The sequence below is a fragment of the Macrosteles quadrilineatus genome, unplaced genomic scaffold, assembly GCF_028750875.1.
Source record: "Macrosteles quadrilineatus isolate MER2022 unplaced genomic scaffold, UCM_ALF_1.0 Scaffold_8__2_contigs__length_117827958, whole genome shotgun sequence".
In the NCBI taxonomy this organism is placed as follows: domain Eukaryota; kingdom Metazoa; phylum Arthropoda; class Insecta; order Hemiptera; family Cicadellidae; genus Macrosteles; species Macrosteles quadrilineatus.
Window position 1 is genome coordinate 5,587,869 of NW_026542601.1, and position 18,511 is coordinate 5,606,379.

At 33.2% G+C, this 18,511-nt stretch overlaps 1 protein-coding gene across 7 annotated transcripts in view; it reads right to left on the minus strand.

The window, feature by feature from the left end:
- Positions 1 to 17,544, minus strand: part of LOC128999481 (solute carrier family 66 member 2-like) — a 31,096-nt gene extending 13,552 nt beyond the window's left edge. For 5 of the 7 annotated variants that reach the window (XM_054426027.1, XM_054426029.1, XM_054426031.1 and 2 more), the window contains exons 1-6: positions 17,053 to 17,544; positions 15,921 to 16,182; positions 14,053 to 14,189; positions 9,257 to 9,307; positions 4,343 to 4,559; positions 2,488 to 2,628 (exon numbers count right to left, since the gene is read on the minus strand). In XM_054426027.1, the coding sequence (XP_054282002.1) occupies positions 2,488 to 2,628; positions 4,343 to 4,559; positions 9,257 to 9,307; positions 14,053 to 14,189; positions 15,921 to 16,126 (752 nt within the window). In that variant the 5' untranslated portion in view covers positions 16,127 to 16,182; positions 17,053 to 17,544. The remainder of the gene's footprint in view (positions 1 to 2,487; positions 2,629 to 4,342; positions 4,560 to 9,256; positions 9,308 to 14,052; positions 14,190 to 15,920; positions 16,183 to 17,052) is intronic. The other 2 variants (XM_054426028.1, XM_054426033.1) reach the window with 2 other exon arrangements.
- Between the last annotated feature and the right edge of the window lie 967 nt (positions 17,545 to 18,511).

Sequence of the window (18,511 nt, forward strand, 5' to 3'; positions counted from 1 at the left end):
AGTTTATTTAGATGAACAAAAAAAAAACAATGAATTTTGCAAAAGTAAAATATTAATTTTTCAGGGCAGTAGAAACAATGTGGGACGTATGAACTCACAATTATAACTGTCCAAACTTGTTTAAATTCAGCTAAGTTGAAAGTTAACCCACAAGGAAACTCATTCTCATTCTCTCGTATAATTCAAATAAATTACTGATGTTTATTCTGACAGTTCAAAAGAAGTGTAATTTATTAATTGGTAAAAGTATTGTGCAATTAACTGCTTCTTCTGAAAATTTACCATTTGAGGCGTTTTTACATAGTATTAAAAAAATAATGATTTTCGGCTATTAAATGTTAAGTCATATTAGTAGTTGCATTGAGAAACTATATAAAAACTTGATATTTTAGAAAAGTCAAAGTTTTATCAAATCATCTTTTAAAATGTTTATATTTAAAGTTCAATAAATCTTCAAACTATAATCTAGCTGATTTTGTTGACCTACTTTGGAATTTAAAAAAAGTTTTTTTACAACTGTTAAAAAAAAAGAAAATGGCAACAGAAACAAGAGATACATTCAAAACCAGTCACAATAACTTGTATCCAGTTGTCGAGTAGGATGTTAAAAGTCTGCCCAACACCCTGTGTACACCACAAAGTCTTTGTAGCTAACCAAATTCGTAGATCACTCTTTTCTGTAATTGTTTGCAAGTCCTTCAGCTCCAATATTTCTTCTCGTTTAAGTTACGCTCGGTAATTCATTAAACCGTTGTGCTCGGTGCATTATTAATGTGAAATCATGGTTCTCAGAGCAAAAAAAAAATGGCTATTTAACTGTACAGTTCCATTACAAATCTGATAATGTAATGAGCGAGTGGCAATCCATAAATCAAAATGTCGTGTATCGGTAAGTAACTAATGATACCTTCGTGTATAAACTCATTGTTTTATCAAGCAGAGTTGTAAGGATATGTCACTAACTAGTCAATAAGAGGTGTTGGACATTGGTATGGATTGAATAAGCATACCGGACATGTTTGGCAGAGTTTGCAAGCCTCGGTCAAGGGTAGACAAACGCAAAATGGCTTTTTGACTGTCTATAGTAGAAATGTGCTAGTAACAGCTATTTTCAGACAATGCTGCGTAATGTGGCATTTTAGATGATGATGACATTGCAAAAGTCCCAATTGTGTCCAACCAAGAGTCAGCTGTACTCAGATTACAGATTGTAGGCCTATAGTACCGTAGCCTAATATTTATAAAAAAAAGAGCCTGAAATCAACAATTTCTGCCTATACAAATTCCAAGTTTGTATACCACAACTCAACCCTGTAGCCTAACCCTTTATCCTAATAATTCCTCATCATGTTATCTACATTAAAAACGTTAATTAAATTTATTGGAGCTGAGGCACCTGAACCATGTATGTTTTACCTTTGCCTATTGATACAAGTAGACATCCGATTCTCACGTTAAACATGTAGCCTATTTAAAAATAAAAAAACAGTTGAATTGACCTACCCAAGGGGTATACTATGTCAATTACTGATTCATGTTAAATAAAACCACTACTAAACTCAGCCAAACTGAAAGTACTTATTGTAAAATTTGGCAATCTCCTATTTCAAATCAACTATTATAGAGGCAAAAATTTAGGGAGGAAACAGGAATTATTTTAGGAAAGAGATTAGCTATTTTAACTAAGAAAATTAAGAATCCAGGGGCTAATAGATACACAGTGTAAAGTCACAAAACATGACATTGATATTTATTTATATTATAAGACTTCTACAAAGTGTAATTTGCATAGAAACTTGAGAACAAATTATTGAAGAAGACTTCTCTTGTAGAACTCTCCGTACCAGTCCTACATTAAGTCAGGACTACACGAGCGAATTAAACGCCGCCGATAGTGCGCCAAAAAATGTTTAGGACTACATGAAGCCGACAATCAGCAGCGGATTGAACGCGAGAGCATTGACTACACGAGCGTATAGAACGCCACCAACTGTCCTCGCCCAATGTAACTACCCAACATTATCTAGTCGTTTAGAAACAGAGCAGTTTCAAGAAATGTTTAATACCTATAAAAATGTACCCAGAAAATTTTGTTCAGCAAAACAAATACAAATATATGTTTGTGACTTTTTACTGTGCATCTTTTGCTCCTGTAGGCCTACTAAAATTTTCTCAGGTAAGCCTAAACTCTAATTCTTTTAAAAAAATTCTTAATTTGTGACTTCCTTTAAAATATAGGTGATAGCATACATTTGATGTAGCACTGTGAATAGCGCATTCTACTATTGGCTACACATGGGATGTCTACTTGTATCCAAGAGTCAATGGTTTTGCCTGGATACCCTTTAGCAATAAGTCTCACAAGTGCTTTCAAAGGTATAGACGCTCACAGAGACAGCGAGGGAAGAGTTAGTGTCCGAGTTAGTCTCACTATCTGCCTCGGGTCAGTCAGCTCTACTAATGTGCAAACTAATGTTATTGCGGTACCAGTAGACTTGTCCTAGGATGAAGATGTCGATGACGATCTGCAGCGAGCCGCAGAGCCAGAACTGCGCAGGAGCGTCACGCAGAATGAAGTATGTTGTCTTGAAACAGTCTCCAAACAGCCACATGACCACCATTAGGACGCTGAAACAACCACGCGCTGGTCAATTAAACTCACAACTATTTGATGTTGGAAATTATAAGATTGTTTGTGATATTATAACTTGTAGTTTCTTTTACCCACAAATATAAACTGGTGGTTGTAGTGCTTGCCCAATAAAAGGATGCCAGTTCAATCCTAGGAAAAGAAATATTTTGATGTTCAAAATTGGACCGAACTCTCCTTGAGCATTGGAATATAAATATACGATTCTGGTCAATGGATCGTAGTCAGGTCTTGATCAGTAACAAAAGTACACAAGGCATCACACTCCATTCTATTTGAATTTTTTACTCATATTTAGGTTGGATTACACCCAGTTGTGACCCTATGTCAATAAAAAGCAAAAACAATCCAGCGAAACATGATTCAAACTTTAACAGCCTAAGATCGACCACTTAATTTGTCCAGACCTAGATCTGACCGATGGATTTGAGGTGCAAACAACAGTTTCTTCTCTTGAACACCATAAGAGTAACACAATCAAACTTCCACTTACAACTATACAAATGACTGTACGGCATGTGCTACAGCCTGGGGGTAAAGTTTATAACTACTATACTATGTTTGAGCTTTTGGTTGAGCAGTCTAGGTGTAATGGCTTGTAGGCAACAGGTCTGTGGTAGAGCTTGATGGGATGAGTGACTAATCAGGCATTTAGCTAATTTCAACCCATCCCAACTGTGTATCCCACCAAAAACCTGCTTTAAATATTGTTTGAAGATGATAGGAAAAACTATAAAAATACTTCAATTAAATTAGAAAAATTCAAAATATATGATGAAGTAAATTAAAAAATTACTTCAATCAATTCAATCCAGGGGGTTTAAAGGGATAATACAATTTAAAAATACCCCCGCCGCAGCAAACCTGCCGTCTAAGCGAATTTCCATTTGGCTGAATTGATTTTCAATCGATCTATTTAAATAACATTAGGTTTAACGAGTACCTAGGTTTGCTGCCACAAGGAAACTAAAAAAGTGTGTGTTTTAAGTAAAATAATTATTGCTTAGTAGAAAATGAATATATTTGCCAAGTTTGATAAAAAGATATCCATAAACAAGCAAACTACAACATTTTACAATATTCTCCATAAGAATAACATGGGAATTTTAAATTTACAATTTTTTTAGTTTTCTCCGTAACCAATAACCGTACAAAAACACTTTGATATACTGAATTGTTTGTTTTTTTAAGCTCTTTAAGAAGGTTTAGGTAAAAATTGGGAAATTTTGTGTTTTGAGGGTCAAAAGTGAGAAAAACCTATTTTTACCCCATAAAACCCTGTTCCCATGGTCCGATCATGCTGGATCGCGAACTCATTCAAGTTTATCCCGCCTTACACCTTCAAACCAAATTTCATCAAAATCGGATAAAAATTACTCAAGTTATCGTGTTCACGGACACATATATATATTTATAAATCTATATATATATATATATATATATATATACATATATAAAAATTTGAACGAATGGTGTTTTTGGCCTCTGGGGACATCAAAATGAAAAAGTAAATCGGTCCCGGGCCTAAGTCTTACCATGAGACCTACGGTAATAGCTACTTCCCTATAGGGAAATTCGCTAAAATTAAATATTGATTCAAGGTAGGATTGTATTATATTTTTAAGTGTTTTATCTAGTTTTGCTAGAGTAACGTGTTTTATTTTTGAAAATAAAGTGACTTGATTGAGTTACCTCATGCCTTCAGTGGACTTGTTGCGGAAGTTCTGCACCAATTGCGGCACAGCGAGCATGGCCTCCGTGAACAGAGCGGCAAAACCGAGCGCCTCGATGTAAAACTTTGAATCCCGTAAGACGAATGTTGTCAGTGAAAACATGAGTGTTACACTGAGTACACACTCCACGTACGACCAGAAATCTGTCCACTGCCAGAAATACCTCCATTCAAAATCTGTTAAAAAAGGCGAGAGATTAGTGTAAGAGGAAAAATGAAAATAAACACAGTTACAAAGAGATAGTAACTGTAGCTTCCACAGTCACTAACACTAGAAACTTGGTCTTTAGGGTTCAATCTTCTCACAGAGCAAGACTTATAACTAAAATCTATAATTCAGCGTGTAAAGATTGAATCGAAAGGCATTATTGCCTGAGAATTAAGGAGACAAAGGATAAGCAGGCTTAACTTTAGAAATGTGGGCATCCCACTTCACTAAAGTAACACAGAAGAAAACAAAACAAAAACACTGAATATTTTGAGGTCACTGGCCCCTTTCTCAACATTCTGGAATGGAAGTATCTAAAGTGACTCTCATGTTGTGTCTAATGTATGTGATGATCTAATGTTGAGAAAGGGGCCAGTGACCTCGAAATATTTAGTGTTTTTTTTTCTTCTGTATTACTGTAGTGAAGTGGGATGCCTACATTTCTAAAGATAAGCCTGCCTATCCTATCCTTTGTCTCAGTGTTTAGCGCTAATGTTCTATATTATTGTACAGAGTTATTCTTAATGATGGACCCATTCTTAATGCTTTATAATTTTCATACTATTAAACTTACCGCTATAAAATACACATCAAACGAAAAAGCAACTAAAAGAGTTTATGCCTTCCAAAGACACATCATTTAACAATATCGATCCAACAGAACTGTACAATTGCACACAAGTTAAAAAGTAATCTCCAACTTTTTTACCACTAGAAATTTGGAGGTTACTTGACGTTTTTGCAAAAAACTTTTAAATGGTGAGGAAATCTACCAAAGTGGAAGGTAATATTCCGACAGATAATAAAATTTCCTACAATCTACTATTACGCATATCTTGAAAATAGGCCTACTCAATAAATGTAGCCTAAATTTGGCTTAAAATAAAAAAGTGCGAAATTTAATGTTTGCTATGTTTATTGTCTACAATTGAAGACGGGGATTTTCAATTTTTTTTTTTCATTTTGAGGCAATTTTTGGTACCTTTCTTGAGTATTTTCAAAAAATGCATAACAGTAGATTGTAGGAAATTTTATTCTCTTTCGGAATAATACCTTCCACTTTGGTTGATTTCCTCACCATTTAAAAGTTATTTTCAAAAATGTTATTTGCAAAAACGTCAAGTAACCTCCAAATTTCTAGTGGTAAAAAAGTTGGAGATTACTTTTTAACTTGTGTGCAATTGTACAGTTCTGTTGGATCGATATTGTTAAATGATGTGTCTTTGGAAGGCATAAACTCTTTGAGTTGCTTTTTCGTTTGATGTGTATTTTATAGCAGTAAGTGTAATAGTATAAAAATTATAAAGCATTAAAAATGGGTCCATCATTTAGAATAACCCTGTACAGTGTAGGAGCGCAACGCAAGACACATTTTCCAGTTAACTGCTTCGAAGATGGCTATATGTAACGAGACCGAAGCTTTTATTTATAAGTTTTGTTGTGTGACAAGGTTGGACCCTGAAGATTAAGTCTGTAAGTGTTAGCATAAAAGGGATTATTGGAAAATAAACTGTGCTTAAAACTCTGAATCCTGAATCAGTTTGCAAAATCACAAAATAATAATAATAATGTACAATGTATTTGGTTACAAAATGTTATGATTTTGCTTACTGTAATATTCTTTGATCTGGAATGGGTCTGGCCCAAATCAATTTGAACAATCAGAACTCCAATGTATGATAAAAAAAATTGTTCGTCTAATTTAAAGGCTATTGAAACTGTTGAGGAATTTCACAGATGTTTATCAACTGAGTAAACAGACGGTAGTTTTGATGTTATGACGTAATCTGAAACTAATTTTTGTATCTGAGATGAGGTTTTTTATCTTTTGTAAAGGTGAATTGTGACAAGACCTTTAAGGAATGACAACCTCGCTAGACTACACCTCCTCAATGGGCACTACTTTTTAACAAAAAATAACTACAATTTTTTCTACTCTTAACCCCCCCCCCTTTTCAAATTCCACACAAAAAATTGAGTAACTTTTTTTTACCATACATTACAGAGGCTATATTGAACAGTTTGGAGTGACAAGTTAGCTTTCACTGTGGATGATGAATTTAAGCAGTTTTTTTATTTTTTTTTTATTGTATCTTACTCATGGTAGCTGCTAATTTAGACATTCTTTGTGTAGTTTAGTTTGCCAAAGAGCGCACACGTGACAATGGTGTGACCTAGTCTGATAAGACTCAAGGTTAATGATAACAGGTGGAAGCAAAAATGAATTTATCAGTTATCACTTTTCTTGCTGAATTTAAAAGTACACAAGGACAATTTCATTGGAACTGCTAAATTTGGTTCTTTTTTCTTTCCACTTAAAATATGTGTTTGTGAAGAGTTAATATACTGCAGTGCACTTGGAACATATTATAAAACAGAAACACCCAAATAATGCAGCTGATTACATGAGTTATGGGATAAGGTTCAACGAGATATCAATACCTGAATGAAGTACTGAAAAATCAACCCAAAAGTTTTAAGTTAGCTCATATTAGGTCTACTTGAGCGCTTATTTCAAGTGAGTCACAAATAATCTTGTCCTCATTCTAATGTCTTGTTGGCTAAGGACAATTACCGATAAAAGCTCAACCAATCTGATAATTTCTTCTAATTGTTAAACTGAAGTGTAACTCGCAAAAATTTAAGAAAAATTATACCTTCAATTTACTTCAAACATTGTACATATATGAAGACAAATAGGACATATCTGCACACAAAGCATCAGCTTTCTACTGTTTATTGATTCAAAATGACAGTCATTTTAAATTTGTATCTAAAAACCAGTAATTTTACAATAATAGGCTATATTATTTTGTATACAGGGTGAGTTTTAATTGTCCCCCCCCCCCTTTATCTAGCACTATTTTGAGATTATGGTCTTAGTTTGTAAATGCATAATGTTAAAATGGGCTAAAAATAAAGTTTTAAAAAGCCCTCACAACTTTAGAATGAATCAAGATTTTTAAAAACGGTTTGTGGCATTGTAATCAGGGTAAAAATTTAGTTCGAAATGATGGGTCACAACCCCACCTTTACATTTGAAAAAAAAATTGTGCATCCAATATGGCGGATCCAAGATGGCGGCCGGAAATGACTACCTTGTCAAAATGAAGTACTTACTACCCAACAATGTTTGGAAGTGGTCTGGGATTGATATTTGAAAAAATGTAGAAAAAAGTTGGGGGGGGGGACAATTAAAACTCACCCTGTATATTTTTTCCAAAAAATCTTTGACGAATTCAACGGTGCCCAGATTGTTAATAAAAAGTGATAATCAACTAAGATATTTCAGTTATTGTGCAACCGTGCATCACTCAGATCTAGTGCCTCACGCAACAATGGGAACAAATTATATTATCAAAAAAGGGCTAAGAGTCACCACCAAATTTTTAATTAGTATATACATAAATTTAGCATTTCGGCCTCAAAGGGTTAATGTGCACAGTATTACAAAAATAATAATAACAATATGAAATGTCTTCATACTCTCACTAATAAAAAAATGTAGTATGTAAATTACAAACAGTTTTTCTTCTACTATTTAAGCTACAATAATAAAATGAGAACTACAATAAATTTATAAGTGTATAACTAACAGAATCAAATAAAAGCAAAGATTGCCAAAAGTGTATGTGAGTGAACAGGTGTAATTTATTTAGTAGCAATTCTCTTAAACAATTTCCATAATTGCCATGCAACGTTTACAATGGCGTGAGTTTTCTACAGTAACGACTATGAAATTATGCACGATGACGAGTAAGGCTCAAAGACTTGACATACCAAGGTCTAGTGCTAAAATTACACGTACGGCATAAGCTATTGTTCTTATTACTCTATTCTAGTGACTGAAAATTGACAAAACTAACTCAGCGATTGTTTAGAACAGTGTTGATTCTTGCATCTATTGCATATACTGTACATGTGTACTGTGTACATTCGATATAAACATTATAAATCTGTAAAAAGTTGAGGAGCAGAAAAATAAATAAATTCAATAATGTTCCTAAAAATAGCTACAGAAGTGGCAGATAAAAAAATTATGATAGTAGGACAAAATGGTTTTTCTACTAGCAGGACGGACATTTTCAAACATAAAGTAATAGGAATGTTTTTTTATGAGTAAATATACTTTTAAGGGATTGTAACCTTTATTGACAAATACCAGGGATAAGACATTGTTACAATCCAAACCAAGTTTATTTATATTTAATTTATAAATGTGACAGGTGTGTTTTAATGTTATTAGTTTGGTTAGTTCATTAAGGCTTGTCAGTAACATCAACCTCACAAAATGACACACCAGAACCACAAAAATCAAGTGCTTCTAATAAAACCATATCGAGCTAATAACAATTTTGTAAGAATACCATTTCCTGACTTGTTACACACACAATCTTTACTTTAAGTTTAACAATTTAAATCAAACCCTACAGTTTAATATTTTTACATTTGTGGTGGTTAATGACAATTACTCATTTAAAATTACTAACCGTTACCATTAAGTTTGTTAAATCAATAGCCTATTCAGCCAAAAGGGACACCAAAGATTAATCCCAATTAGATTCAGTGATCTCTATTTGTGATGAATATCTACAATGCTTTCTAGTGACTAGCAACCGCAACCATTTACCATTTACGTTACAACCCGATAATTACTCTCACATACCCATTAATGACCTACGAACTGCCGGTCTCACCACTTGAACGCTTGGGGCACCTGTTGTAAATGTTCGTTAGAAATAAATACAATGATAAAAAGTCAATAAATATTACTATTTCACAGTTAAGATAAGAGTCCAGATGTTTAATTTTACCTTCTACATAATCAAAATAATTATATGTATAATTAATCTAATGAGTAAAAAATCATTTCTTTTTTATAAAATCTCCTTAAATGTCAAATGATAATAACACTATATCTGTACCCTTATGTTTTATTCTATTCTTGTACCTTATTTGTCATAAGGTAATGTTTTGCAAAAAATAAGCAACATGTTCTAAATTTTATAAAGGCTATTTAACTAGTAACTACCTGTAAAACCAAATAACATGAACTGTTTAGTAAATCATAAGCACAATTATTGTTTTATATAAAAAAAAGATAAATGATTATATAAGAAATTGTTTTTAAATGAGTATCCAGGTTTTTTTTATGTAGCAAAAGGAAGTGGCCAACAATTATTTCATTAACAAAACCAACATCTTTTCTAGACATTGACTGTTTAGAAAAGTTTACAGTATAAGTGTAAATAAATTGAGTAGTTAGAAGACTTATTCTTATAATATGTGAAGGCGATTTCTACAAAACACTATTCCTCCGTTAATATTGGACGGATTTTTACAAACGATGTGTCAAAATTAAGTAGTTTTTTGTAGAAACCCCCCTTCACCAATTCCTGTAATAAAAGTCCTCGGGCTTTGCCCCACAGGCCATAAAAATCTCAATTTATTTCTTATGAAGAAAAGATTTTGTTTACTTAAACAGACGAATAATTTGTATTAATTACAGCTCTTCATAGTAAACATATGATGCACACAAGAGCGTTTGTTTTCAGAGTGAGGTCATTTTCAGTTTCGATAACTGGAGTGGAGTGACATTATCTTTGAGTCGGCTCTTTTAAGTCATCGGAAATTATGACTGTTATTCGTTTTAAAATAACGCAGCTGTAATACATAGCAATTGCTCGAATTTGAGCAACAGGTGCACTAGTCCTTATACAATATTTGAAGGCGATTTCTACGAAACACTACTCCTCCGTTAATAATGAACAGATTTTTACAAACAACTTGTCAAAATTAAGTAATTTTTGTGTAGACCATTCACCAATTCCTGTAATAAAAGTCCTCGCTGTGTAAGTGTAACTTTGTCCCACAGGCCACCGAATTCCCAATAATAGATTTCTTATGAAGACGCCTAGACAATAGACAATTAATCTTTATTTACACAAGAAATTTACTAACCCAGCGGTTATGCTTTCTTCTGCTATTTGAAATTTGTTTACATGAATATTTGTTTCTTGGTGCCATATGGTCAATGAATTAGACTTTTGCATATATTTTAAATGCAATACATTATATAAGTATTGGTAATACATTAAGAAATCTGCATTTAAATAATCAATAAGTAGGATTGAGCTTTGCCTATATGTTTCCTGGTAAGTGTGTAGTAACTGCTTCTTATAGTAGATTTTAAAAACCGAATTATTCACTTCTGTATTCTCACCCCGTAGCGAACCACGGGCAGAGAATAAAATCCATGTTACTGTGTAAAAAATGAATGCTTGGAAGAGGAAGTAGTTCAATCTAATGTTACATAATTAGTTATCTAGTGATGACACAAAACTTGAAAGACTCTTATCAGTAAGCAAACGAGATTAACAAATTGAACTAACAAAAAGATAATTACCCAACAGAAAAACAGAACTTCTTTCTTTTAATGTTTCCAAACGATTAAATTCATATTGTAATGTAAGCCTACTCAAACTATTTTAATATCGGGGGTGTCATGGTGCCGGATTGCACCGGAACGCCATTCCAGCGCTGGTTTTGCACAAAAGAAAAAAGTTTAATAAAAGCTGTCATAACAAAATTAATTGTGAATAAAGTAGTATCTGTCCGTACTTACAAAACAATAATGTACAAAAAAATAAAACTAATTTTAGGTGTGTAATAAAAATGTTACCGTAGGCCTAAGAATGAATATACAACATGACCGCCATAATCTGGCAAAGTACGCCACTTTGACATGGTCACCATTCGTTGTTTAAAGACATAGCATATATAGCAGATAGCACATGAGCACTTCAAATAATGGAATGGTTAACCAGCTAAGGACCAAACCCAAACAATATGAAGAAGAAAGAATCTGTTTCATTTATTTAGAATGCCGTTTCATGAACTATAATATAAAATAAGGCCTTCTTATTTACGAAAATACTTGTAAAAAGTGGTTTTTATTTGTTTAACAACATTATCAAGTGTTTGACATATTTATATTTGGATAATATCAAATCCTTGCCTAAAATACACTATAATGCAAACAATATTTGTTGGTAAAAATAATATTCTGGTGAGTATGTCTGAATTATTTCTGTAGTATTTCAAGATATTAAATATGTAAGTTTCGACACGTTAGCAGACAGCATAAAATAACCTCAGAAAGTTTGTCAAAAATTAAAAACGCTAATTTGGGCAATTTCACATCTCAATTAACATAAACAAGTCTGCTCGTGTAGTTTGGGGCTGGGGGCCCTATACTATTCTGGGCCAGGTGCACAGTTCACTGCAAAAACTGCTATAACACCACTGTTTGTGTTATTTTAAAACTTGTAGGTCTACACTATATGTTATAGTGAAGTAATTGGTAGGCTAATTAATTAGCCTATGTTTCAATTTATTAGAGTAAACCAAAGACAAATTCAAAGAACTATAAATTTAAACCCATAGGCCTATGTGTCATATATTTAAATAAACAGTGTTTGCCTACGGAAAATATATTCAATCAGTGTATAGGCTTATGGGCAGTATATTTTTGACACCCATCCAACACTGGACATAAATACTTCTCACTTCAACTGAACACAAATTTATAAAAAAAACTTGTAACGTACTAAAAAAACGAGCCATTTTACATAGGACTAAAATTTCATAACCCCCAAATAACATCTTTTATTAAGTAAATAGCAGTAGAAATAAACTAAAAAATATGGAAAGATTTAAGATTCATGGAAGAGTACTTTTCTACCTCGCTGACAATTTAATTTTGTATCATTACAGTCAATCCTACTTTGGTGCCATTCAGTACAAAAAATATATAAAAAATACCGTACCACAAGAACTAAAAAATGTCATTTGATTTCTGTAGTGTGGAGCTGGTATTATCAATGGTAAACATATATCCATGAGAATTTAATTCATCCCCCACCCGCAGACAACCTGCAGACTAAGCAAATTTCCATTTGCCTGTCAAGATTTCACTAAAATATTTTGTTAAATTAGTCTTGTTATTGTTATCGAAGTAGACTTCTTATCGAGGTTTGCAATAACATTTGATTAGGGGGTAAAATACAAGGTCATGGGTATTGAAAAATTACACTTGTTATCAAGATCACTTGCTAATGAGGGTGGCTCTGCTTTGTTTTAATACTTCTATAGAATCATTTATCCACTAAAACTACAATACAATTAATGGTGTGCAAGAAACAACAAAAATATATTTTATTATTTTCTTGATTAAAAAAAAAACACTTTATTCAAGAATTTCTCCAAAGGTCAAATACCTGATCAATAGAGTGATAAGATCAGAATTGGGCCTGTGGGTAATCACATGCTATAAAATGAATGAAAGGCCGACCTCATTGAACAACAATCAACCACTCAAGCAGTGACCCCTAGCCTCGTACAATTATCACACTATTACACCATGAGTCACAACTTGTCACAATTAGACGAGAAATGGCATCACAGTGATTAATAATTAATCATGATGAGGTCTCAGAGAAGAGACAAAACTTTTGTTTCTAATTAAGAGGTTTCTTGTAAGATTTTACTTTAACATTCTTTGGAACTTATTTAATTGTCAAGCTAATCATGTTTAAACAATATAAATAGCATATTTATTAATTCTCTGTAGGTAAATATTACACAAAAACTCACTTTCAAAATACTGTATTACAAATTAATTTTGATAAATAACGTTTAAATACTACTTTGAACAAATTGGCTCTGCCTAAGTGTCTGGTGTTAGAGGGTAAGTGTGGAAAAAATACAAAAATGGTTTAGAGAAACTTAGGTTCTATCAGCACAAAGCTCGATGTAGTTTTCTAATACAAGTAAGACTACTTCATCTGAATGTAAGGTTATAATAGGTGATAGTTTATACGTTTATATTTTTTACCTATAACATAAGTCCCTAAAAAGCTCAATAATGTAAAACAAATTATTCCAATATTTACCCAAACTCAGAAATATATTATCTATGTGTCTGAATATACATCTGAGTAAGCTTTGGTACTTGTATAGGTCATCATGTGCGTGACAGGCCTTTCTCTTGTTTTATATGTTTTTCGTGTTTCGTGTGTGTGTAAAGTTTGACGACGCCAAATCTGGTGGATATATACATCTGAGGATGGCATTATAATGCAAAAACGGCTGTAATAAACGGAAACTTCAGGGCTGTGACGAAGTAATTGTAATTATGTTATAGTCATCAATTCAGCTCAGGGGCCAAATCATCTCTATTGATTAATCAATAAATTCATTAGGATTTCCACCTGCTAAGAGGTGCTGTCAATGATGATATTTATAACTTGTCAAAAAACTATCTTAAAACCAAAGATGTTTTAAACTCAATAAACTAAAAACAGAACTAGATATGCCAATTGATTGAGGAAATCCCACACATTTTGACTTCTGAATTTAACTTAACAGTTTAGTAAAACTTAGTAATCAAATTATAAATACCTGTAAAAAGTCTGTCAGGACCCCGGATAATCTGGCTCTTGTTTTTCACCGAAACACAAACATGAATCATAAAAAACATGGCAACTGTCATGATCATGCTTTGAATCAGAAGAGGAGTCTCAAACTTCTTACCGCACCTGGAAATGCAAAGTGTTGTCACATACATTTTGTGGGCCAACTATCAATATTTTGGAGTTTTCAAGAGGTTTGATGTATCACGAGAAAAGGAAACAATTTGAATTACAAAGAATTCATTTTTGAAATTTACAGTTTTTGGGAGTTTTCTCCCGTAACTATCTAGCCTATCTATATATTAATATGCAAGCATAGACAATAGACAAATTCTTTATTGAGATATTCCTAGAGAACATTCATGTGCCATCATTTGCAATTACAATTAGCATTTTTTTTATATAGTAGCTTATTGTTTAGGAATTCATCCTCTGAGTAGAACGGAATGTTTCTTTAATACCATTTTCTCAGCTCGTGTGCATCACCGGGAAACTCTACACATACTGTTATAAAGATATTTGCCTGTAGATGTGCAGAATAGGTACCTTAAATTAAAATAGGCTCAAATATAAAAAAAATTCATTTAAAATAAAAATAAAATATTAACAGGGGCATTATGGGTTGCCATGCTGGTTACGAAATAACAGACGCAATACAAAAAGAAAATCAAAACAAATGGAAGAAATTCCAATCACATGTTTGTTTACAGCGTGGGATGAAAATAAACTTAAGAGTGTAACTTAAAATAAGTGTAAGGGCCACATGGCCCTAACTTTGCCTGGTAAAATAAAGAATTTATCATTTATTTATCAAAATAGAGAATTCTGTAGGTACATTATTTTTGGTAGTTTTCAACCACTGGGCCTCTAAATAAGTTAGATGTAAAACTTATACAAATTTATATGCAAACTAAATTATTCTTAGCATTTCAATCTCAACAAAATGGTTTGATTTTTTATATTTTTGGGGCCAAAAATTGATAAAACCCTTTTTTTACCCATAAAACCCGTCCTTACGGTGTAATCATGTTGATTCGCAAACTCATTCAATAAAACTAAGGTTTAGGGGCCTACAAGTTTATACAGAAGATTTTTAATTACAATATTTATATGTATATGTTAGGCTATATGAATTTGAATTGATAAATTTTTTGGCCTCTGGAGACATCAGAACGAACAAGTAAATCGGTGACAGGTCTGCCTTACCATTAATGCTACGGTAATATCTTTGGTAATATATGCATTTTATGGTTTGCACCCAGATTTTTAAATTTTTTCCATTCTAGCCTAGTCAAAATTCAATGCTGATTCTGAAAATGAAATTATTTATTGCAGAAAAAGGACGATTAGTAATTAGATGGATAAAAGGGTACCTAACCTAGGTACCCTTAATGTGAAGTGGTACACCTCTAACCTAATCTCGTTGTACATTTTTGTGATTAGGCTATCTCTTGGTAGCTTATTTGACGTCAGGTAAAAAATATTACATATTCGTGATTTGCTAGTTATTCCGGTTACATACAGATGTACCTACAGACATCCCACTTATTTGATAAAAAAATATTGTATTTTTTTCAGGAGTTTTTGTTTTTAGCCTACTACAGAAAAAGGAAAGAACGTCTTTTCGGAATCAGTGTGGAATTTCAAATAGGCCTAGAATGAAACAAAATTTCAAAAACCGGGCGCAGACCCTAAAATGCATATTAACCATATCTTCTTAACTACGGTACAGAGGAAATTCATTACATTTGCCAATGCAGAGTCAACATCTTAGAAAACTTTGTAAAGACTAAAATGTCTTAAGCATAAACATTCAACCAAACTCTATAATGCGCTGAAGTGCTGAGAGCAACTCACCAAAACAATATCCTTAAAATATTAGAAATTAGAAGAACAAGGCACACGTAAAGAGAAAAGCCTTCTGCATCTCCTTTCCGTTTGATTTCTCGATATTGAGGGATGAATGGAACAACGCCACCGAATATCATCACCGTTGCGGAAGCCCATGCTATCACATGGGAGAGGTTGAACTCTTTCAAACTGGTTGTAATGTAGTCTTCCATTATGAATCTCTGTGTGCAGGCAAGAATCTAGAATACTGGGATCTTCGATTTCCATGCTGAAACAGTTCAAATATAAGTTCGACAACTGCACGACTGAAAAAAAAATTATTATTCTGAATGGAGGGCATATCTTCAAATTTGGGAATTCAAGTTCAGTTCTAAAAATTTGAAATCCCATGTTATCCTACCAAGTTAGGCTGTACTTTAGTTTACGTCCTGCACTCATTCAAACTAAAAATATCGATATATCGATTATTTCATTCGGTTAGATAGGTAATAAGGTTAACCTGATTATATCGAATGAAGTAATCGATATCAACGATATATTCATTCGAATGAGTGTGGGACGTAAACTAAAGTGCAGCCCCAAGTTTACTTAAGCTACTCCACAATTTCGGGGTTTTTAATATCAAAGTATAATAACTTACCTACTTTAGTTTTCACCATATAGGTAGGGGTCTCAATCACGGTCGATTTTTGACACCCGTACCTAGAAATCTCGGGATTGGCGTCTTTAAATAAAGTGCTTTATGGTCTCGGCCTGCTTCTGATAGATAAGATGTGTAATATAGGACTTAGGCCAGACAATTGAGGGTAGGCCTAACTTGCTGAGCGTAGATTGTAGGCTGCATAAGTTATTTGACACTAAACTTACCTATATAAAAAAATATTAACATCTAACTTAAGTCGGCTAGACTAGGCCTATTTGTCTTTAGGCTCATGGGTACAATATTGAATGGTTAGTATAACTTATAGGTATCTGGTACCTTAAGTATTCAAAATATTACAACTCCCTTTATGAATTCCATCTTGATTGAGAACCAAGATTAGGCTTTATGCTGGCAAGTAGGGGCTACAGTAGATTAATTAGTTGGCATACAAATTAAAATCTAAAAAGCTAAGTTAAATTAGTAAAAGATACATACCTCCTGATTTAGACCATTATATTGGTTTCACATGTAAAGCCTTCGCTGATATCCATCCAACCAAAAACTAGATTAGTTCCATAAAATTGTTTAAAGAAATAAGAACTTTAGATAGATTTACTAACAACAATACCAAACAGCATTCTTGACAATGCGAACTAGGCCTATTCAATAGAATCAGATCAGACTCTTGCAAATGCAACAATAACTTACATGAAACTAGGCCTAAACAAAGGGAATAGGCCAACACGATGACATTTTCATTCAATCAAACGTCACAATTCACAATAGTTGAATAATTATTGACAATATTTGTATACGTGAGCTGTTGGGAAGAACTTTTTGTTTGGTTCTCATCCAATTCTATTCGACACCAAAGGAGTAACAAACTAACCAATTAGTTTGTACTTTCTCAAGACTTGCACTCTTGCACTGTTACACTTGACTTAGTTTTTAGTTCGCTTTCAGTTGTTCAGTTCGTCAAAAGCAACACTACACTGGTCAGCAAGCACGAAAGAAACAGCTTGACGCTTGACTGACAGTGACAGTGACAGACAGGTTGACATTTCCTTTTCATTCCATTCGACGAATCATCTGATCTGGATCTGATTCAGGACTGGACTGGACTAGGACCATAGGACTAGTGGATGGATGAACGGGGATGAATTGGGTTTGAAGTGGGTTGAAAGCGTTGAGAGTCGAAAGGAAATAAAAGCATTGATTAATTTTTATTTTAGCACTCGGCTAAACACAACAGAATGAAATTTGTTTGGATTTAAATTAAAACTTTGAACCTGTATTGCATTGAACCTGTAAATGTTTTTAAATTTAATGAATACTAACCCCTTCTCAAAAACTTAAAACAAATTAATGGGTTTGAAAAAAAAGTAGACACCTCGATGTCCATTTTCAGAGGCCTCCATTAATTTAATGTTAAGCTAAATCATCCGGAGTGCTATGTCAATAGAATTCAACAGATATAGTTTCATAGTCCAAATGTCCACGTTGAGATGATGGTTTCGCTTCACACGCATCACACAATAATTACGAAGATTTTTCTGCTGGCTGGGGAGCAGTATACCTTTTTTTATTATTTCTACACGCATGCACGCCACATGAAACACCTTTGTGACACATCCGGCAACCTAAAGAGGGATCTTTTTTGCCAGCTGCTGGAAACGCACATCTTCCACATGTCGACATTTTTGTAATTACAGAAGAACCAAAGCCGAATTCAACAATACTACTATTTATCTAGCGGAGGACGGAGGGCAAACTTCCGCTCGCAACAGCAGCCAGACAACTGAATAAGAATAATAAGAACTGTAACTGTATATAAAGGGCTTTATTTCTATACTTGAATTTAAATTTAAAAAAATAACATGGACCTTTGTGGGTTTATTGGTCGCTTATGACATTTTTTGCAAGATAACAATATAGATAACTTTAGAGATCCAAT